Source organism: Megalopta genalis, chromosome 2 (assembly GCF_051020955.1).
Source record: "Megalopta genalis isolate 19385.01 chromosome 2, iyMegGena1_principal, whole genome shotgun sequence".
Classification (NCBI taxonomy): domain Eukaryota; kingdom Metazoa; phylum Arthropoda; class Insecta; order Hymenoptera; family Halictidae; genus Megalopta; species Megalopta genalis.
Window position 1 is genome coordinate 15,933,290 of NC_135014.1, and position 24,134 is coordinate 15,957,423.

Sequence of the window (24,134 nt, forward strand, 5' to 3'; positions counted from 1 at the left end):
AGACACGAATAAATGTAAAAATGACCTGCAGACCTTGTTTGTCAATCGTGACGGCCGAACCCTCTAGCATTTCAATAATAGGGGATTTCCGAGCATCGAGGAGGGCCCGGGAAAATCATTATCCCAGCGACCAGCGTTTACATAAAGTGCTCGCGATAAACAAGCCGCAACAATGGCACTTTTCGCGCTCGGACTCGACAAACGGCGGCGTCGTGTTACATCGCGCAGTTGGGGGGGAAGCGCGAGGTGGGGTGCAAACAGAAAAATAAATTAGCAAATACTCCGTGAAACAGGGCGAGAGGTCCCACCGGGGAAATTGGGGGGGGGGGCGTCTATTTATAATCGGAGCTGATTTGCAATCGACCGATTACAAAATGTGCCCGATGGCAAGCCTCTAGAACGCGCGAGGATCGCTCGGCGCGAACACCGCAGCACCGGTCCGCGCGTCGCGGCTCCGGCGTCGATAAATCGCTCGAGTTTATTATCGGTATAAACTCGCGCCGAAACGTCATTACGCAAATGAAATGCATGGATCGTTTATTTGATACTCATTGACCGACCGCCGGTGGTTCCGTTCCCGGAACGTTACGAACGAGCGAACGAACGAACGATTGCTGATAAAATACAGTTCGCAGGTGCGTCCGCTTAATAAGTGATCCGCATTACCGCCCCATTTCCACGGCCGAAGGCGGATTTTACAATATCCTTCGGTTTCCAGCGCGCGTGTTGCACAATCGGCCGTCGACTGGTCCGCTCGAATTTCTCTTTATGATATTGTTACATCGGCCAGTGATTTTCGCTTGTCGAGAGCCTACCAACGCCGAGCGTACACTTTGACGTGCTGTTTCGAACGCTTTCATCTCGGCAATCGCGAATTGATGGCAGCGACCAGCAAGATTTAACCGAATGACGAAGATGTATCAACGCGCTGGATCAGCGTTTCGATTCCATCGATTTCAAGATCCAATTATGCACGTCCTTCGGAGACGCTCGGGAAATCGTGATCGTAATGAAGTGTCTGCTACTGCAGCCACTGCTAGCGGACACTTCATTTCGCACCCACGAAGTCGTCGTTATATAATACATCCAATCTCTATGCAAAATAAAAGTTCTTTGCATCGGTTGCAAGAGATAGGATAGTCATATTTATTTTTTTCTTAGTAATTTATTTTCGTGTTGATGTTGTTCCAATATTCTATTCTCTCTATTGTCCTTATCATAAGAGTGTAAAATCTACAAGCTAGTTATCATTCGCGTGTCGTATACGGAAATGTGTTGAAAATAACACAGATACTAGTACAAAAGCTTCAAGCAAGAATAAACAAGTGCATTCTAAAAGATCGTCATCATCTTGTAAGATCGTTAACTAACATGAGTCCTTAAATGATAAATGTTCGTTGTATTCAGTTTAGAAATTTTGTATGTTAATTGCAAGAGAACACTAAAAAATTTCTTTCTGTCTGTAATCATTTCAACCCTTTGCACTCGAAGCTACTTTAACTGCAAAACCAACACATTTCTTTCGACCTAGAATATTACAATACTATATGATTGATTGCATTTTGTGGATATAATAATATTAAGCCTATTGGCTTAGACAACAGCCACGTTTTCAACAGTTACTTTTTTAATAGCGTAAAAATTATTTTTGAAAAACGACATAGTTTATATTCAATGGTTCTGCAGATTAACCATTCGAGTGCAAAGGGTTAACAAATCGGAAGTAAAATATGGAGTTATAATTAGATAGATAACTCTAGTTATAACTACACTACGAATTTTATATATTTATAATTCAAATGAATAGCTGCAATTTGTAAAACGATAAAGATTGATATGATTTAAAAACAAAGATTCATTACGCGGAAGTCATTGAAGTTATTAAACAAAGAAAGAATTTCCTCCTGTTGTTTGCAACAAACGTAGAAAATTTCTTATTTTGCATAAAAATCCGTAGTCTAATTATAACATTTCATAGCAATCATAGCATTTCACTTCCTGGACGGTTCGAAAAGATGTTTAATTCGGTGGCACGACCTTACCTTCTCTGACAAAAGGGACTTGAGCCTGGCGACCTCGGCCCTCAGCTCTCGGATGACCCTGGCCACGGGATCCTCGTTGACCACCGGTCGGTTGACCACGCTTTGCGCTCTCTGCGCGAATCGCAGAGTGTGGGCGGTCTCGTTGTAGCTGCCGCTTGCCGGCGATATGGCTGGAAAACGGGAAGCAACGGTGCAGAGAACAGGTGGTAATTAACAGGTACGCGTTCACCGCTGTGACCACGAATCGACAGCCCGCGAACAACCGAACGTCGTCGGCCACTTTCGTTACCGCGGCTCGTATTTTTCTCGCGTGGCGACGAGAAACGATGCGGAAGATCACCATAATCGAGTACGATCTATGGCCCAACCAACGAGACGAGTCGATACATAAATGGAAACAAAGAGGCTGCGTAATATTCGCATAATCAACGCTGACGACTGCGGTTATTAGCTGTTAAAAGTCGGGTTCGGAATAAATTTCTACTGGTTAGAAAAAATTATTACTTTATTTAAATTATTAATTAAAATTAATAATTAATTAATCATTTCTATTAAATGTGCACATCGTAGTAACTGGACATATTGTTAATTGCGATTAATAGTTACATTAGGAATTGTTGCATTATTTTCAAGTTATTACAATTATTGAAAGAGGAGAGATATTTGCAACTAACTTCTGTTTCTTACAGTTAACTTTAACAACTTTGATTTTGCATGAATATCCGCAGTATAGTAATTACTAGATTTTATGCATTTATGTTAAAGATGACCAAGGAAAATATAGAACTCTAAGAAAGTTAGAAAAATTGAAAAATGTTTCTACGTTTTACTCAATTTATTGGAATTATTGATAAGAGAAATATAGTTCTATTTAATTTACATTTAATATAATTAGCTTAGAACGTGTTTATTTTGAATAATTATTCGCTGTTTAGTAATTACTGTGCGTTTCTTTATACTGATTTATCTCGTTGGATAGACTATGGAACCGATTCTAAACTTCCTCGACCCTTTCTTCGATCGGTTACAATGCGATCAATCGATTGATCGTTGATCTTCGCGTGGGCAGAGTGCAATCACGCTGTGCGCAGTCTTCTTGAAGTAAATTATTTCATTCCTTTTGTTACTCTTTTATTTAATCTTTGCCTCGAAATCTATTGAAGTGAAATTCGCGAACTTTATTAAGTTGCCACAAAAATTTTAGTTTGTACAGGAAGTGGTATCTTTTTACATCTTTTACACCTGTCGTACACAGGCTAAAGGCTGATATTTACAATCAGATTCCTCGAAAACACGATAAACGATTTTATGATAAACTTCAAAAGTATTTCAAAAGGTCCACTAACAACTGAAGACCAATTACAATCTAACGTGCTCACAATGTTCTTAGTGCATCTAAACATTTCAAAATCTACATTTTCCACAATTTGTGCAGTTTCGTTAATCGCTACTTTCTCGTTCTCTTTAATTTTTAAACACTAAAAATACAATACCCTCAACAGGTTAACCTAATGTTCTTTTTTTTTAAAATCTAGTAGAGCATTCTGTCGTTCACAGCAATTTTATATACAAGGTGGCGCACTAAGATCTGCCACCCGAATCACTTCTTAGCCAGTTTTTCTGTATAAAAATGTTTCAAACAAAAGTTTGTAGGATATAATACATATAATTCCAAGGTATAATTGTTGTCCACATTTCTTCTTTTTTTACCGAGATTTCAAAATCACTTGGAAAACGTGTGCTGATAAAAACGTGCAACATTTTCAGCATCCTCTACATTGTACATAAGTTAATCAGTATTTCGTTAATTACTGGATTTTGGACCTATATTGTGATATAGTTTTTTACTTAGCTTTACATATTTTTTTCCAGTAATAATTTTATACGTTACGATTGAAAAATTCGAAGTGACCTTCAGATCTCTATGAAAAAGCAATACCGATAGAAATCAATTATATTAGCGTATGCCCGATTTCGTATAACTCTTGTTTGAAACGTTTTTCTGGAAGAAACGGTTTACTGGAAGGACCCGAATCCCGCGGGTAATTATAAATAAATAAATACTCCAAATGGATCGCATTGACCCGCCCACAGGCTTCTAGCATCGCGAAGATAAATTTGCATGAAGCCCCGCGGTTTGCTAATTGAATTCTACGGAACGATCAATTAAATACTCGTCCGCCTCGATTCTCGAATCGAATCGAATCGAAAAAGAGCGTGGCCGACCGACCGCGTGTCCGACGTGGGAAAAATCAGGAAATTCGATCGCCTACGTTCGATCTTCCGCGAAACGAGAAAACGTCAGTTCGGCGGCCGGATTTAATTCGACAAAGTGCCATCACCCGAAAGCTTGATCCCTGTCCATGTTCCCGTTTTCTCTCCCCGTTCCATGCGCGGTCAATCATAAACGCAGACACTGAATATTAAACGTTCCCCGTCCGTCTCTCCCCTGCTCGATAATAAACCCGAATGCTATTAGCAATTCAATTAGCCGTCGATGATCAGCGGTTTGGAATATTTCGCCGCGATTAATTATACGCGTCCTGTCCCGGCCCTAGGAATATTCGGGGACTCTTCCGTTTCCGCGACACACGCGCGCACACATCTGCGGACAGAGAGGCCGGTCGGTAATTGGCTCCCGTGGTTTTTCTAGTCCAGCCTGGTAATTGTATCCACTAATGTATCAGGGCGACGCGCGACGCGACGCGACGCGGCGGCCCGCGCTGGCCCGCGGGGCCGAATAATCCGAATTAAACGCGGCTCTAGTTATTGCAACGGCGAATTCCCCCGTGGCGATCCAGCAAAAACCCGCCACTGCGTTGCGCACGCTACGTACAGGATTTTCTTATATCGGGTGGCCTGAAAATCGCGGCCAACGAGGAGCTGTATGTATGTAGAACTCGGGAAAGCGACGGATCTCCGGTCTTCCCCGTTCGGAATTCCATTTTAAATCGCTTATTTTGTGAACACATAGCAAAAGTAAATGTCTTCGAAAACCATCGAAAAATTGTAGAATGATTAACCATTTACAGCGGCCCACGAAAGTACTCGAACACCTTTTAAAACGCAATAGCTTTTTCTCTTAAAACTGGACTAAGTGACGGTCCAAGTGCGGTATAATAAAAATTCCAGTTGATCATACTTTATGACTATATGAGAAAGTTGAATAGCTGTTATTTGAAGCAGAAAAATTCGAAGTATTTCAGAATAGCTGCTCATTATTTTCAGCTCAGTGAAACCGAAGAATGAATGAAATTTCTGAGCGGCAGAAATGCTTGCGAAACGTTCCAAATTTTTGGAAATTCCTACATGAGGACGCGGCTTACGCCCGAAAGCCTCAACGGTAAGAACTGCGCGAACTGCGTAAGAAATAAACTCAAATGCATATTATTTTGTCACGTAAAAAAACGACTACTTGTTTATCGTGTGCTTTTTGATTTGTATAAACGGAACGTACGTCTCGCGTTACAGGGTGTCCCACTGTAATTAAATGTAAACGTAGGAGCAGAACGAATTTACACCATTTATTGCCGGCACTCGGCTATGATGTTTCAGAAATTCGTGATTAAATAGGGAATCCCGAAGGATTTGCTGATCGTCAAAAAAGCGTTCGTTGGTACCAAGAGAATTCTTTGGTGTTGGCACAATCCGCAGCGCAGAAGTGCGCTCATTCATCTCCGGCGTTACCACGATTTCCAGTCGACCCTGCGGAGTAACATACACAGAACAAGAGACTCCGCTGTGTACCTAGGTATGTACTTTTCTACGGTGCGGTGTCTAACTACGTTTAAATTCTACAAGATTTACGGCCGACCCGTTTGCGGAAGTTTACTACAGCAGTTCTTCGACCAAGACACCAAAGACGTCCGTTGTTGCTCCGCCGCCTCTGCCACCGCCGCCGCCGCCGCGCCGGCGCGCGATTTATCGCGACCGAAACGTACAATATGAAAGCTACGTGTGAAACAGCGTGATCCAATCTTGTTAATGGTACACATGTTCATCTACCAGTAAAATCTACGTTGCCTCGTTGACCCAACGATCATCTATTAGTGTGACGCTACGGGATTATGTATGTACAGAGAGCTGGAAAAATAGTATCTGGGACTTTATGGGTTTGTAGCGCTCGACGGCGAAGTGTTTAATCAACGTACGCTTAATCACTTACTGCGTCATCATCGTGGCAGGATTGTTACTTTTCGAGCAGTAGAATGTCTTGCATGTTACTACTTGACCTTGAGTTTCAAAAGTTAATTTTCTTAATTCTATATCTTTTTCTAATTGCATATTTTAATTACGATCTATTCAAGTTCTTTAATTACATCGAATTCTACGGATTGTTGTCAAAGGATCTATGAGCGTTCTGTTACTAAATTATGAGAATGTTGTCGTTGTCAGTTGAACGTCATTCACACTGATTCTACACGAAGGAATGGGTTAAATATTTGATACGAAATTTTCATGGTAGTAAAACCGGTGTGCTACGATTTTTGTCGACATTGTAAAATGTTTTTCCTAGCGTTAGCTACGTTTTATTTCTATTTACTATTACTTTTCATATTTTATCGCATTGTATTTCTACATTTTCAGAGTTTAGCGTTTATATTTTTCGCCCGCATTAAAATAATTATTTACTTATGGTTTAGAATGTTTTTCCATTTACTCTGCCAATGATACCTCAATACTGCAATTTTATGGTCTTCTTCTAATTGCGCTATGCGTTCTTCGAAACGAACTTACCACTTACTTTCAAAAAATCCGACGACTCAACATGATAAAACAGCAGATCTTAATTGTCCCTAATTTCTTTCAGCCGTTAATTAAACACCTTCAGCCGCGCGTCCAGTGAGAACTACAAACTGCTAAACCCGCAGAGGCGTCCCTCTACCGCATCGTATGTACAATCGAGGCTACGTCGGCACAAGCTGAGATAGGATTATTCGTATTTACCGAATTCCGGTTACTACAGTTTTTCGCGCCGGTTATTGAATAATAATCTGGCCGCGCCTTAGCTCGCCTGGAAAAGCATTTAAACCAATTACGATCCTGGCGCTCGGTCGGCGCTCCGGTATCGCGGGCACAATTTCATGAATCAGAGGCTCGCGATAATAATTCTCCTCCGGCAATTAACCGGAATTTATGGAAAGCCGGAGCACAAGAGAGGGGGAGAGAGAAAGACAGAGGAAAAGAGAGAGAGGGAGAGAGAGAGAAAGATACAGAGAGTTAAGCGTCGGACGTTCAGGATACTGCGGGGGTGTGGGGAGAATAGGGAGGGGGATGGAAATGCGACGTCCAATTTTTTTTCAAGCCCACTTAAGTCGTCATCCCGAATTAAATATCGCAAGTTAGCCGAGAGGGGGCAACGAAGGAGGCGAGGGGTAGAAAAAAGTGAAACGCAGACGACTCCGTTTCAAAATGGATACGGGACGTATCCGTGGGAGAATCTGGGACGAGAGTAAAACGGATTAGCGAGCGGGAGACGCGGGGGTGTAACAAGGGGGTAGAGATAGAGAGAGAAAAAGAAAGCCGCTCGTTGGACGTGTAAATCATCGTTTAATGGATGGATGCACCAGAGAACGGGGCCTTCCAAGAATAAATGCGACGCGATGGAACAGGTGGACGTGGCCGTGGCGAGGGAGGCGGTTCGGAGGACGGGGGAAAGTGAGAGCAGAAGAAGGGAAGATCAAAGGGAAGACACTTACTGGCGAGCATAATGGTAGTGGCATTTCCGCCAAGTGCGTCCTTCAACAGCCAAGTAAGCGCGGAATCTCTGTAAGGGATGAACCTTCTGCCTGGACCACTTCCGGTCGAGCCTCTCTCCGCGAGGGCTGATATCACGTTCCCTAGAGCCACTAGACTCTTGTTTATGTTCGCACCCTCCTGGAAGAAACACAAGCTTCTTTTTCGAAAATTTACATGCTTTATGGTGTTCCTCGCGTCAACGGTGTAACACACGTCTCACAAAATCTTTACAATAATCGCGGTTCGGAGAGGAACGACCTAATAGGATATATAATATGCTGTTATACTATAATATATTGTTCATATAATATAATAATATTAACACGTCGATATTATTCTAAGAGAGCTGCTTTACTAATAAGTTGATATATCCCTGAACACGATTTCAGGATTTTTTAATGATTATAGCTTCTTTTAATTCTTTACTGGCTGATGCCCCACGCAACTTTAGATAAGTTATCATCAATATACTTTCATGTAATTATTTCAAAATTCATGTTATTAACTCATCAAGTTTGCAGTGTTTCAACGTAAATTTACTTGCACTTATTAATTTGGAGACATGCAATATTCATTGAAACAATAACCGGCAGTACTTGACAGTCCGATTAAGGGTTAAGATGTCGTGCAAAATACATCAAACGGCCAGTGAATGGACAAATATTTTTAACGTACGAACAATAATACTCCGATGAATGGTATTATACAAACACGATAATCATCGTTTCATTGAACACACCTAAGGATACAAATGATATATTTCATGTTGCCAATAGTTACATTGACCGCATTAGATGTCGTTGAATGCTAATTAACACTTCGACTGCCACGCAAGCAACATAAAAAATTTCATAAAACTCAAATCTTTTAGTTTGTCCAATTAGAATGGAGAACATAAGTTTTATAGGATCATTTACTTTTTCAACATCCTTACGTTCTACGGATTTTTTACGTAAAATCAAAATTTTCATCGCCGAATATATCAAATAGAAATTAGACAAAAATGTATTTCTTCTTTTAATGATGTTAACACAGTAAAAACAATGCTGCAGTATTTTCAAATTCTTCTTTTTTCTTCACCGTTCGGTGTTTCATTTATCAATTATTGCTATAAATGGGGTGAATAAATAACTCGCGGCAGTCAAAGTGTTGAACGAGAAAAGTGTAAAATTTAAGTACTGTACAAATTTTAATGTGATAAGCTATAATAAACGTAATGTTTTCATATAATACGAGAAATGTTTATTCACTGTGTGTTCATTCATTAGATAGACCTTACCAACACCGGGCAGCGATCAAATTACAAATGACGGACGAATAAGTCACTAGAAAAATTAGGTTCATTGAAAGGAGCCATGATGCACCCTGGCCCGAAGTACATGTATCAGGTTGCAAAACGTTAAATCAAAGACACGATGGAAAAATCAAATTCTCTTTCCAGTAAAAGATATGCGCTTCTCGTTCTGTAGAACTTGTCCGGTTACTGCAGCGAGGTCTTCAATTTTCGAAATGACTCGATGCCTATCGATCTCGGTCGGTTCACGGCTGAGCAAAGTCGATATTATTTTTAGGTGAGTGACTCACCTTGAGCCGGTGGATGCCGCTGCACGTGGCCGCGCTTTCGCTACCCGCCAGATCGACCAAGCGTAGTTTACTGCCACCGCGTGGTGGTGATAATGAACCATCTGGCCTCCGCGCGGAGGATGAAGCGGAGGCGGATGAAGCGCCGACCGCGACGCTCGACTCCGGGATCAGAGAGATCGTCAGCAGTGCGTGGCTGCGGCTGCTGCTAGGATTCTGCTGGGTCGACGCTGTCTTCCTGGCCTTCGTCCCTTCCTCCACGTAGGACATCAACGAACCCAGGGTGCGAACCACGTGGTGGGTCAGTCCTGCAAAAAACGGCCACCTAACAGTTTGCATTTATTACAGGTTTCCTCGTCCAGAACGCTGGCGCTGTTTTCTATCGCAAACTGGGCCAGAAATCGGGTCAGAAGCAAGGTCATGGATACACCGAACGAAGGATCGATCTCATTTCATCTTAACATTAACACATTCGCTACCACCGCCGTAAATGTGCGGTGCGTGTTCTTTATCAGTTTGTGATATCCGGACTGCGGATTTTATGCGCTTTTGTTCGAAATGAGTGGATCCATTGCAAACTAGAAAAAACATTTCAAAAATTTGAAAATACTGTTGCGTTATTGTTTATCTGTTGAAGTTAGTGAGGAGAGAAATGAACTTTGATGTTGCTCCTGCGACTTGCAATTATTGGATAGACTTCTTATTTTGCACAAAAATTCGCAGTCTGACGATAACATATTGCAACATGTATCGAAATGAACAGTATTGTTGAGCTAAGAGACAAGTAAATAGATGTAGAATGTTCTTGGTCTGGAGGTAATTATGATTTTTAGTTCTGTAATTAATTAGCAATAGTTCGTAATGAAATTGTTTACTTATCCTCTCTTATTTGGTATTCTGTAAATATACTCTTGAAAGACCGGTGCCAGTTCAAAGGCATATTATTTATTACTAGATTTAGGACAAGACTTTGCTTTTGTTTCTTCTTGTTGTGAAAGTGAGTGTTTACTCGTACGTATAAATAAATAAATATTCCAACAAAAAACATCTTTGGCCGTGATCCAAGATTTTCTTCTCAGATCCTGATAGCGAACGTGTTAAAGCTACCAAGCAGCAATAGTGATGTTTCCGTACAAAAAAATTAGGAGAACGAATTCATTTCGATTTTGAAAATCTTTATTACAGAACATGCTGGAATAACGCAATTTAAGCGTTCTAAAGTTTGTAGAACTGTGGTAGGTTTAGTGTTACTTTGAAGAGAAACCGTTTCATCAATCCAACATGCAGAAGTCGTGTCCAAGAACTAGACAAACCTATTTTTCTTTTTTTGAGAAATCAGTAGTGCGATCCTGATTTTACCAACTGATCTAGTCAACCTAAACTCTGTGCCACTAGCTATATTAATCTCGTTGAATCGAATCGAATAGTTTGTGTATGTCGAACTTTTAAAACTAAACACGTTCTCTATGGTTGTGAAATGTTGGTCTTGAATTGTTTTCCAACGAACTGATAACAGGATTTTCAATTTTCTAGCAGGACCAACTCAAGCGAACTTTCCGCTAACAGCGCTAATAGTTCCAGCGAATTCCACGAAGCTGTTGATTCGTGCCGCTCTGAAATCCCGTAACCTTTCCGAAACTGTCACAACTCCTCCCATGTGACGAAGCTGCGGAAACAGATTCGATAAAATATTCATTTGACGTGACGCCTGCGTCGTCAGCCGTTAAGGTGTCAGCTAGCTATTCACCTTGGGGGAGGCGTGACTCGAAAATTGACCCAGTTGTATCGAAACTCTATGCATGAGATACGGGGGATTTGGAGCAGGCTGGTGGATCGTGGCAGAAGGTGAAAGACGGAGAGAAGGGCGGAGAAAGCGTGAGAAAGAAAGAAAGAAAGAAAGAAAGAGAGAGAGAGAGAGGAAGAAAGGATCGGAGTCAGTGAATTTTGTCTTTGATAAAAGGGGATTGAGCGGAATTGGAAAGGAAAATCGAAATATCGTACATCGTTGGGGATATATAAGTGGGAGTCAGTCTATCAAGTTCAAGGGAACAAGAGAACCGAAAAGAAATCTCAGCGTGTTACACGAGAGAATCCCAGATCGGAAGTGCAAGGAATCGACTGCGAGATCTCGAAGAAATCCCGGCAAGGTTACAAAGAAGCTAGAACGGGGTTAGTAGGAACGGGGAGAGGGGTAAGTTTCTCCCCCGAAGATCGCAATTATCCGGGACTAGGAAGCCGAGCGTCTCCGATTGCCGATACCTTGAACGTAAGGGCCGAGTCGAGGATGCTCGCGAACTCTCAATCCGCTCGCGCTCGAGGACGGCTTCAGGAGGTCTCTCACCCTCTCGTTGTATATCTCCAGATAACTGAAACAGAATTCAGCCGGCGTTACGCTTCAGCCATTTGATTGATTGCGTTAATTTAACGGGCCGTGCTGATGGATCCGCTCTCTCTCTCTCGACTGTTACAACTTCGAGAAACTCGTTCGTTCGCACGGAATATCGAAGCCGGTCGGATTCTTCGGGAAATCTATTCGCCGGGGCACGTGGTGTTTCTGATTCGATTTTTCACTGATCGGGGAAGAGGAAGACAGTCAAGTATCAGTGGGGGAGGGGGCGACCTGTTATTAATTGGCAGCGATCGGTCCTGCCACTTCAGGACAGCGGACTTCGGGTTTGGCCAGTCTGAAGAGAAAAGACAGAGTTACAGTAAAGTATCGATATATATAATCTATATAATCAGGATTTGTCCTGTTATGTTTATAAGCACTCCTATCTTTTCAAAGTTTTAACGAAAGCATATTTTGTTCACCTTGGTCACAACTTGGGAACATATAGTGATTTTTTACTGCAGTTGTGTAAGTGTTATTCGTTTGTGTTGAGCAATGTGTTTGATTCGATCTTGTGTTGTCTAAGAATATAAGTAGAGCAGCGATGAATTATAATACGTAGTTGAAACCAAATCAACCCCATAACATACCATTTTCTTCGCAGTTACTGCGATTAGAAATTTTTCGATTGCAATAATTTCTTAGAAGGATATGAAAATTGATGCTTATTATGTGTGTGCCTAAATTTACTCGAATGCTTAAATATTGATGATAAGAGATTAGAATGTTATTCCAATTTTCAAGGACAGAATAACATCTATACTGAATAAGTTATTACTAGAAATTTTCATGACAAGTCGGACTCGTCAAAGTACTGTAAGAGGTTATGAAAGGATTACAGTAACGACCCGCTGCATGTCCATGACTTTTGTTTATTGTCCGATAAAGATTATCCTTGATCATGAACGAATAACGAACCCCTACTGTACTTCTAAAAGAGCGCAGTGTTCCAGTGTGAACAATCGACACTCCTTGCAAACATGTAAAATTCATTTTAAAATTGAAGAAATCCAAAATAAATAAAAAATTCATAAGAATGCACAGCGTATAAATGAATCCATTAAATCGACTACAGTAAAGCCTCATTAGGGGTTCGCTATTCACGCCAACTATTCCTGACTGTTTCGTGTGAACTCGTCTGAAGGAAAATACATTCGTGAAATGTTTTTCGACTGATTGCAATCCATGGACAATCGGCGAGTCCTCCCCGCGACTGCCTTTTATCCGATCTAAAAATTCAGTGCAACATAAATGGAACGTTTCAACTTTACCGTATCGATGTCCCGAGTTTGTCGCAAAAGATAGTTCGCGCGCAAAATGTTTCCCATCGAATTGGAGGCCGCGTGCAATTACCGAGTTGCTACTGTAATTACGGAACAGCGAACGGTGCGTGTTGTCGACGTGGCCCGCGTCGTCCCAAACAAATCGACGCGGCAATTGTTCGGCAGAGACAGTGCAGGCTGAAAAGCGGAGATTTAGCGGACCGTGGACGCACACTTTTCGTCGGAACGGTGCCGGTAGGTGAGCGCATGGGCCACCGCAAGCTCCTGGATCCTCTTAACGTCATTATCTGCTCCGCTGTGCCCGTGAAACGTCCGCACGTGCGACCGTAAATCCGCTTAACAGCGATCGGAGTTTCCATGGTGCTCGCGGCCTCGTGGAAACACTTTCCTGCCTCGGTACCCGCACGGTTTCCCGTTCTTTACATTTGCCTCCTTTCGCTTTTACACGCCGATCGTTGTATACTACGCGATCCACCGATCCGAATCGGAAGGGACACAAGAAACTTGAAAGAGAGAGACAGAGAGACAGAGAGAGACAGAGAAAGAGGGAGAGAGAGAGATTCAAGAGATTATGAATATTGCGTCCTCGAATATCTATTGTGCTGGAAATCGTGGTAGAATCGACCGTGTAGTGATTCTACATGCAAAAATCCGTCAAGAAAAAAGATTAACATTCTCTCATTTAAGGCTTCGTGTTCTAGAAAAATTAAGTTGGACAAATGATACTACTGGATAGGAATGAAGTAGCGCGTCTTGCGTTCCGTTATAGAATCAGATAAAAAAGTTAAAAATTGTGTTTAACTTTTTTGTCATTCCAAGTAACAGCAAAATTTAAAAAAAAATGTACTTTCGTCGTTGTTCATCTCCACAAAATTCAATTCATTTAAGCCAATTTCAAAGAAGATACACCGTTTTAGAAAATGTGCCAGTATCTTTTTTATCCACTGCATAATATTAGCATAATTCTCGAGGATTTCATGGCACTTTTCTTCGGTGCTTCGCCTAAAACCGCCAGATATTCTACACGATGTCTGCATTTCACACGTTACCGGTATCATGTCGATAAATTATGAGCATCTGTCGACGAGGTTCGGTTCGCGGAGAACGAAGAGCGGCCGCCCGATGACACCCACGTTTCTGGGAGCATCGAGCATCGCAGCCGAAAAGATCTTGCGACCATAACAAGCCTCACGTTCGGTCTGCCTGAGACCGAACACATGAGAACGAGAACGATTGCAAGTTACGAAGTTAGCTACCGGCGAAGAGGTCGATGCGGGCGGAAGTCACTGCTAAGGTCTCGAGTTCCGATGATTGAAATCATCGGGACCAGACTCTGAATTTCGATCAAGTTGGCCCGGCTGAAGCACTTGAAACGCTCATCGCATCGCGGCAAAAGGACTCCGACCTTTGACGTCACGTATTTCACTCACGAATCCCGGCAGAATTGGACTCGAAGTGGATATGGTCGTCGGTGGTCAGACCGCCGGCTGCTGGAACGTTGGTACCCTAGAACGCTGGAAGTATTCATCGTAGACCGGCGCTCATTCATTTCGGCGAACGCGCTTCCGGAAATTAGAAAATCGAACGGCCGCGTACGCTCACTGCTTCCTTGACCCTAAAACCTGAATACTACCGATGCCTTATCCCTCGAAACGCTGCTGCGTACTCTTTCCTTTATCCTTTGTGGCGCGATAAAAGTTTCGCATTTGCAACTATTTGGATTTCAGCAGCGAATTTCTGTATTCGATCCAGGACATTATTTTAATTTTATATACCTTTCCTGTTACATTTTAATATATTTTATCTTGCCATTTTGTATTGTTCCAGCACGGAGTAAATCATGGAACATACTTCTGTTAATCTGCAGGTTTAACATATTTATAGCGCATAAAAATCTTCCGAAATTTATAACGCGCACATTTAATTGAAATTTAGCACAGTGCCGTTTCATGTTTCATTCGACGAGCAGTTACTCTCGAAATCCATTACCAAAGAAAATACGATTTTATCGAAAATGTTGCAGTTCTATTCATGATTTCGTATATTCTGTTTATATCCTAATATTGGCTCACGGAGAGCGATAACTATACGAATAAAACTGGCTAAAAAGTGCGTACTCAAGAGACCAAAAAATGGATAATTTGGAAAGAGGAGATACGATTATTCAAGTCTTGCGGCCCGTTCTTATAGTTACCGATTGTCAACAACTATAAAAAACCGGCTCAAATAATCTTTCCAAATTGTCCATTTTTGTGTACAAACTGAGCGTCGATTCGGGATAATTTACTGTAATTCTAATAAGTACCGTGTCCAGAGTCTCGATTTTCCAAAATTTCTGCGAAGTTTGGAAAGCTTAACAGAGAGGATGAAAGGAGTCGTACCAGGGATTTCTCTTTCAATAAATTAGACGATAAAAAACGATGGCGTGTTTGGACAAAGATCCAGTCGCGGGCAAATAAATAAATAAAACGGAAACAGTTCACCACGCAGTAAAAATGGCGGAGCAGGTGCAGCGCGGACGTTGCGAGGTCAGAGCTTCATCCCCGAAATTTATAGGTCGGACCATCAGTTGCGAAATTCCACGATGATTACGCTACCCAAGAACAGGGGGAGAAAGAGAGAGAGAGAGAGAGAGAGAGAGGAAGGGAGCGTCGGTGAAAAGAGCAACCAGTTCTCTTCAAACTCGTAAGTAAGGGTTGTTTCCATTTACGATCGCGGAATTCACTGGAACCCGCTAATAAGAAGAAGCTTGTGTTCCGCGAAAGAAAATTGGCCCCTGCCCCTTAAAGAGTAACGGCTGCTTTGTAAACTCTGCATTTTTATCGCCGCGGAGACCGGCGGCGGAGTGAATTGCGAAAAAGCTATTTAAAGTTTCACGAAGATAACCGAGCTACCTTTGTCCGCGATCCACCGCTACGTTTTGCTCCCTCGTTCCCGACGGCGCCCGCCGCGCCGTTCGATAAGATCACCCAACGAAACAGTAAACAGAACAAAATGCGGGAAATAGAAAGCCGGAACGACCCGGCCATTCTCCGATACAAAATTTACCGCTTTGCTTTGTCCATTATCGACTTAAAACAGGGAAGAATCTGTCGATCGACTTTTAATCCCGTGTTACGAAAGGATCCGGACGCATCAAGGTCTTCTCTGCACAGATCTAACGTTCCAAGGCTTCAATTATGTTCGTTAGGAACGATTTCTAGTCGACTTCTAAACAGATGACATATAAGTTGAAATGTACAACGGTGAAAATATTGAAGGCATTATGAAATGCACACAGTAATTTCTCCCTAATTCGCACTCGGATTGCGCATAAAAATGGACAATTTGGGAAGAAGAGGTAGAATTTGGTAGTTGTTGACGATCGACAACTATGTATGAAAACGAGCCGCAAGTCTCGAATAATCGTATCTCTTCTTCCCGAATTGTCCATTTTTGTGCGCAGTCTGAGCACGAATGAGGGAGAAATTACTATAATATCTTTTTTAAAGGAATATATTTTTAATTAACTTCTACTTGCTGCAATCAAGGAAGACAATTATTATTCCGCATAGAAATTCATAGAATTAATCTATCTATCGAATAAATAAACAATAATAATTAATCGATTAATTTCTTCCTTGTTAATTTTTATAATTCACTTTCTTCCAAATGTTGCTTCGGAAATTGTTGTCGTTCTAAAAACAACAAATGAAGATTGAATGTATGTACGATTCTGTATCAATGTACTGTCACGAAATTACGTAAAAATAAAAGCAATAGTAATAGAATAAAGTATACAGAATTATTCAGATAAAAAGAATTCAGATTGAAAAGAATTCAGTCGACTAATTATCTGAGATAATTATTTATCCGGATAATTTAATCGAATGAAGAATACAGAATTATTTAGGTAAATGGATGGAATAATTTGTTAGGAACAATGAGTTGTTGTTGTTCGATTAAAATATATTCGATTGAAAAGAATTCAGCCGACCAATTATCTCAGATTTATTCGAAACGATTCGAACAACGCCCAACTCTGATTCACCATGCAGAAGATCGTGTCATCCAGGACTGACACTGCCGTCGTGTTAATTCGGGGTTGCTCGACGCGGCCGCAGCCGACTAAAAAAGCGGGGAAGTGGTTTCCGGTAGAGGGGCGCGAAAGTTTTCGAGTGGCCTCTCATTTTCATCAGCGGCGATGGCGCGACGAAAGGGCGTCGGGATGAGGAGAGAAAACGTAAGCTGGCTCTCGTGCCTGTCGGATATTACGCGGACGAACGGCGTCGGAATAAGAATCGATCGGCGTTCCTATCCGCGGAAGAATATATCTCCGTCTGTAGGACTGGCGAGCGAGAAAAACGAACGAAAGAAATCCCCGAGGGGAGGACTGTAGAGGAGAAGAACGAGAAAGGAAGGGAAGAAGGGCGAGCGAAGAAGATTCGAAAAGCATCGAGAACTCGGGCTCAAAGATCTGTGCATTGTTTCGAGAGGAAAGGGCTCCCTGGGCTGAACGGATTAGGCTATTTCTGAAAATCGATGCACCCGAAAATTGCAGGCCTCGGCGAACAGATTGATCGCGGAACGCCGACGATTTTCATCCCGGTTCACGCGACAGCCCAGCAAAAACGGCTCCGAAGGGCAGACTTTCTCTACAAAGGGACACGCGAAGAGTTGACTGACCTGGCTTTTAATCTCATACAAAGTCCAGTTTGACCTGGTTCGGTGGCAGCCCGTGATCAAAGAGAGCTTTGAGGTCTCCGGGCGCAGAGTGCTCCGAAGGACCCGGCCAGCAGAATCTCTTTAAACGCCGCGGATCTTTAAGCTAATATTTACTTCTGATCTACGAGCTTTGTACATTTCGCGGAACCCGACGCGGCAATTCCGTGTACGAAATTGATGGAAATCTTGGTGCATTGGAGAAATTTGCTTTTTTTCTTGTACAGGATGGACCGTCTGTTAGTTTCTTTTTTAAATTACTATAAGAAGTAAACCGTTTGATATTTTTCAACGCTTTTTACTTCATTAAAAAATAGTAAACCAAGCGATTACCAGTACTAGTTATTAAATGGCGTTCCTGTCACGCAAGTTTGCGTTGAACGTGCTTTTTCAACACTGAAGTTTATACTGAGCGATTATAGAAATAATGTGTGTTCTACAAATGTAGAAGATGTCTTGCTTGTGAATTCAATTGATTCTTTTTTATTCAATATTTCTAATACAAGTGTGATACTTATGTTTCGATTTTCATACCGTTTCTTCAATTTTTATATAATATTACATAATATTGCTAAATAAATCAGGCATGTAATAATTCGGAGTTTTATTTATTTCGTAGGGACTTTTTTCAATAAACGTTTCCAAAACATTTCTCTCCATGGAGCTTCTAATGTACAGAATCTGTTCCAAGAGAATACATTTTGAAAATGTTCCCAAGAGGTAACAATTCTTCTCGTAAAAATTCCACCGGAACAGACACTTTATCGAACGAAACGTGTATAATTCCGAACAGAATATTTTTCACAACAGAAGGAACCGTGGAATGATTGAATCCATGCCAGCAACAAAAATTGTCAAAAGTCCAAACAAACTCGGCGTTGCCATTCTTACGAAGCGGGCATGTGACTCGCTTTTAGTGCTCGATAGACACTTTTACTATCAAGAAGTGTTTCGGAGCGATGAAAAATTGACAAGGTAGGTCCTTTTTCGCTGAATATCAAAGAATCGCGCAGAAGTGTCGGGAGAAAGGACTGGCAAAGGTTCGAAGAGAACGGAGACCAGAGACCGGTTCGCCACGCGATTCCCGCGACATCGGACGCTCGAACGTCTCGCTCGTAAATATCGATCACCGATTACTGGGTCACGGGAAGCAAGACCACGAGGCGGCCATCCTGCAAGGTGCAAAATCCAGCTCTGCTCCTGCAAGTGCAGTTCCGTCTCGCGTGACGAGTGATCTCCGTTCAGCTCCGGGAAGCTTCGCCGGCCTGTTCAACGAGGATTCAATCTCCTCCGAGCTTCGCCCGTAAATTGGCCCCACGCCGTCGTCACGTATTCATCGAGCGAAATCCCCAAGATTAACCATTTATTATACTCATGAGCTGACTGTGGGTCCTTATGCACTTACTGTTCCCAGGGACCTCCACCGAGGGTGAGAAGATGGGAGGGGAACGTTGGAAATCAGGAAAAGGAGTCAGAGAATGGAAGAACGAGAGTATCTTAAACGTGGCAAGCACTATTTGCAAAAGTGATTGATAGGCTGCTGATTTTACATATTTATGACAAAATATACCAAAGAAAATATACCAAAGTGTAAGCACATTGGTACAATTTAAGAACATTGCTGTTTTCCCCACGATGTATGAAAATTATTGAGAGAAGAAATAGATTTTTATTTAATTTTTGTTTTTTTACAATCGAGCTGGAAAAGTTTTATTTTGCATGAAGATTCGCGATCTAGTACTGTATCGTATAAATGAGACAAATTTATTTAAACTTTGTTCGAAGAGAAATCTATTCAATTATTTTCCATCTTGTAATTTGATCGCTTATCCAATCATTGTTAAAAATATTATTTTTCAGGAACCATTCATTCGTTCGTCTACTAGAAAAAAACGTAAGTTCTGGGAGGAGCGATCTTTAGATTTCGTAGTGAAAAATCGTTGTCATCGTATTATCTTCTCATCAAACATCCTAAAATCTCCTACAAACCCATGATTTCACTCTTGACTCATTCGTCAATTTTGTCTCATCTTCGACCATTTTCTTTGTCGCAACATATTGAAACCTTTGGCTGGCCACGTCATCTTTAAAACTCGAACCTTATCATACCAGCCCTTATAATTCCCAAGCCTTCTCCACTCAAGTTAGAACCTATATATGAATAGGCTGGAATCATAGTGACGTAAGTCACATTTTCAAAATCTTGACTTATATCTTAAAATGTAATCTATAAGTGCTAAAATATTAAAAAGGCAAGAAAAATAAATTATAAAATCAGTATAAATTAACTTAACAATAAATTTCATCAGCAAACAATACACATGTTAATAAACGATTACACTCTTACGTTTCTCACAGTGAGAAAAATGTTACTTACGTCACTATGATACTAACCCACTCATATATACATCATTTTCCTCCCATACCGTAACCACCCATAATATAACCTAACAAGTTGTTTTTATTACTTTATATTATTCATATATATTCGTAATATAATATGTATATATATAATATAAAATAATATATAATAATATAATACAGTAAATATATAATATATTATATATATATATATATATATATATATATATATATATATATTCATATATTATTATTCATATTATTATAACAGGCGATTCCTACCAAACCACGGAATTCTTAACGTCATCTAAGTCCGCAGAATAAATTTATGAAAATAAGAGGAACTTAAATCAAACTCTTGAAACTCTGCCATTGTGTTGTGGTAACATAATAACGAAAAATGTAATCAAAATATATGAAATATATAAAATCTATAAAATAATCAACAAGATAGAAAATACAAGAACAATCCCGAGATGCAAGGCCCTTAGAAATACCTAACGCTACCAAGTACAAATGTTGAAGGAATCAATCGATGAAGGAATTTCCGGGTCCGATCAGACCCAACAGAGCCGAGCAATGGTATAAACCGTTTCGAATTTCGCGTGTACGCAGGCATGGGCTTTGGTATCCGGTGAACGCAGCGAAAATCGAGCGAATTGATTAAATGAGGACCGACAACAAACACTACAGCTGGGTAGCGAGCGGATCGAATTGAATTTGCGACGAGAGTTTCGATCGTAATGACCGGGAATCGAAAGCTCGCCTCACAGTCGAATTAAAGCTTCCACGTCGGCAGCGGGAGAAAGTGAGAGCGATTGAGAGAGAAAGAGAGACAGACAAAAAGAGGTAGAGAGGTAGAGAAGGAAGAGACTTCGGTCGGAAGAAGGAAAGAGAGAAATGACGGCTGGTTGGTGGAGAGGAGAGGAGAGGAGAGGAGAGGAGAGGAGAGAGGGTTCTATCGATCAATCAGCCATAAGTAATGCGGAGCTTTTGATCGGTTACCGTTTCATTGCGGATGGGAAGAGCGGCACGGCATGCTATCGCGTACGAATTCGGCGACTTAATCACGTTAAACGACGCTCCCTAATGACGATGGTTCCTGATCAATTAGCGGGCCCCGACGAATCATCCTGCCAGCCGCGCCGGACCTCGGATCATTTACAAACAGACGCGGGAATGCGCCGCGCAAGGCACGTTCCTCTCCCCCCTCTCTCTCTCACACACATATACTCTCTCTCTCTCTCTTCCTCTTTCCTTTTCTCTTGCTCTTTCTCTCTCAGCGAGTTGATTGCTCGTTTATAATTGGTCGAAATAGAAACGAGGGAAAAAACAATCTCGTCCAGGAATGCCCGACGCAATCGATACTTTGATTCCCGACGGCAATTGACGGGTCAGAACTTTTCGCGACCCTCGTCGAAGTTTGCGAATCCGCCTGCGGACCATGTCGATGCGGTTTTTCGATAATAAATTATTTTTTCTGTCACCCTCATTTTTTCCAAAGCTATTCGAAATGATTTTGACGGTATCAAATTTGCTTAAATTTTAAAAAGATGCTTTTAAAATTGCGAACATTGCACGTGCCAATATCATTCCAATATTAATTTTTTTATACGTGAGATACAATAAATTATTTAAAATGGAAATATCATATGTCAAGAAACATGTTTTTGATTTCGAATTAAAATAGCTTGCAGTGCAAAGGGTTAATTTTAGATACATGTATAATGAGAAACATTTTAGATGACGAAGAAGTAATAGTCTTAAAGACAGATCTTACAGTAACGTATGAAAATGAGAATTTTTATAAAAATCCTCGGTCCATGGGTCGTTATTATACATTGCACAAAATTTCACTGAATAACTACAGAACACGGTCAGTTGAAGCAATTATTATAACTTCATTTGCTTTACGTTCCTCAAATAATTTCTCTAGTAATTTCCCTAATTATACCGTTCGTTTTACTTATCAGTGCAAAGTTCATTTAATGAATATTCTCTTGATATCACTCCAGATAGCATTTTAAAGTTTGCTGATCAATTGTCCACCGTGTATTAAGTTCTTGGCAATTATTTTAGATTTTCACATGCTTCATTAAGGTCTGTAGAAAACTGAACGTATCTAGAAAGAGTATTTTAATAAATAATTTGAGAAAACTGATAAATAAAATTATAAAAGATCTCAGCGCATTGTCTAACGGTGACGTGGATTTCGTAATTTCTGAAAGTCTATAATTCAAAGTGAAAATCTTAATAAACTGTTTAGATTTCAACAAGAACATGTCGTTCCCAGTAACAATAACTAATGATTTCGCTTGAGATTATCATTTAGGGAAAGATTATTTGGAGTTCTCTTACTACAGCATAACAATTGAAAATTCGATTGATAAGATTCTGGTAGATAAAGTGTTAAGCATACTCGGTTATATATTCGTCGAAAAGTTCAGCTATTCCATTGCTAATCTAAGCAATTTATTGTATAACTTTTTGAATTCTTCCAACTTCCGACGGGAAACATTACATTCGAGAAATTATTTAAACGCAACACGGTTAAATAGAAAGCACAGAAATCGGTAAACTTGCCGAACGATCGTAAATCGCCAGGAACAGTTAACGTGGGCGCGCGTGCTCTCGATTTCGTCGCCATCAGAGCGGGAACCGTGATTTTCGCAGTTCAAGGGTAAAGTAAAGTGCGCCGCGATCACCAGCCTCGTGTCCCGATTATCAAATCACTGGCGAATATTAGCGGGCCCGGTGGCACGGCAATTTTCATGCGACATTAGCGCGACGTCGTGTTTACCGTGACGTCGCGGCGCGATGCGATGCGATGCGATGCGGCGCGGCGCATCAGTTCTAACGCGATCGTTGTTAGTTCGTAAATTAAATTACGGCCTGCTCCGATCCCCGTTTATTCACGAATAGTACGATTCGCTAATAGGTATAATTAATCGCACAACAAAGCCGGAATATCGATCCTTTGGGAGAGGGCCGTCCACGCGACCCTATAGTGCTCTGTTCCGCCGCGCGTTTCGGAAATCCGTTCGCGATCGAGCGCCCCGCGAAACATTCCGCTGAAAAAGTCGTTAATCAGCCGGGCGAACTAGTTTCGCACGCTGATAAACGCCAGCAAACAGTGCTCACCGTGTTCCGGTTCCCGCGAATTCTTTTTCGCGGAGACTTATCGGCGCCGATCTACTCCTCCCTGCGAACGCGTGCGGCTCGTTGATCGATCCACAGTGGATAAATATCGGAAAACCTGCTACGTAACCTCGAACAAATAGAAAGTTAGACCTCGGGGCATCTAATAATTAGTATACAGAATTATTGCCGCGTCGATGGCTCTTCTTACGGAAGCTTTGCAATCAGTTCTGCGCGGTAGACTGCAAATCTTCATGCGAATTAATACGTTCAGAGTGCTATTTACAATTTACTATTTGATCGATACAATTTATTTTGTCGTGCTCCGTTTTGTATCTTCTTTTCACTAATTTTTACATTTTTCGTGTGCATTGGACATTACACATTTCGTGTGAAAAATGAACTCAGATGAACAAGGTGTTTCACTGACCGTGTTACAAAGCAATATTTTCGTTATCGTTAATGATACTCAAAAATTGGTACTCCAAATTTTTTCTAAAGTCCCCTCGAAATCTCGAGAGACGTGACCTTTAAAAAAGAATTATTTCCACTGTAACGCATGTCCCTGCGAACCATAGAACTTGTTCCTCTGACATTTTTTTAGTATCTTAACGGAGATACCGATTTGCAACACAGTTAAGGAAACATCCTATAGAGAATAATCGTCACGTGAAAATAGATTGAGATGTATAAAATGATTTTCATATTACTACAACGTTAGACGAATGTTAAGGTTTATTATAAGTATTCTGGAGAAACGATGTAACAAACGTGTCATTGTTATTTTTAGCGAGTCATGAATGCCTTCCTTAAGTAAGTTCCACCGAACCGTAACTTTGACATAATCTTGACATAATTTTGGCATAACTATGAATAAATAATAATAGCTGAATAAAACGA

General features: G+C 41.1%; 1 protein-coding gene across 5 annotated transcripts in view; it reads right to left on the reverse strand.

Moving 5' to 3' along the window:
- LOC117219261 (uncharacterized) overlaps window positions 1–24,134 on the reverse strand; it is a 57,031-nt gene that overhangs the window by 7,375 nt on the left and 25,522 nt on the right. For 4 of the 5 annotated variants that reach the window (XM_033468250.2, XM_033468249.2, XM_033468252.2 and 1 more), the window contains 4 exons: window positions 11,622–11,728; window positions 9,366–9,670; window positions 7,742–7,919; window positions 2,043–2,212 (listed from right to left, as the gene is read on the reverse strand). In XM_033468250.2, the coding sequence (XP_033324141.2) occupies window positions 2,043–2,212; window positions 7,742–7,919; window positions 9,366–9,670; window positions 11,622–11,728 (760 nt within the window). The remainder of the gene's footprint in view (window positions 1–2,042; window positions 2,213–7,741; window positions 7,920–9,365; window positions 9,671–11,621; window positions 11,729–24,134) is intronic. The other variant, XM_033468253.2, reaches the window with a different exon arrangement.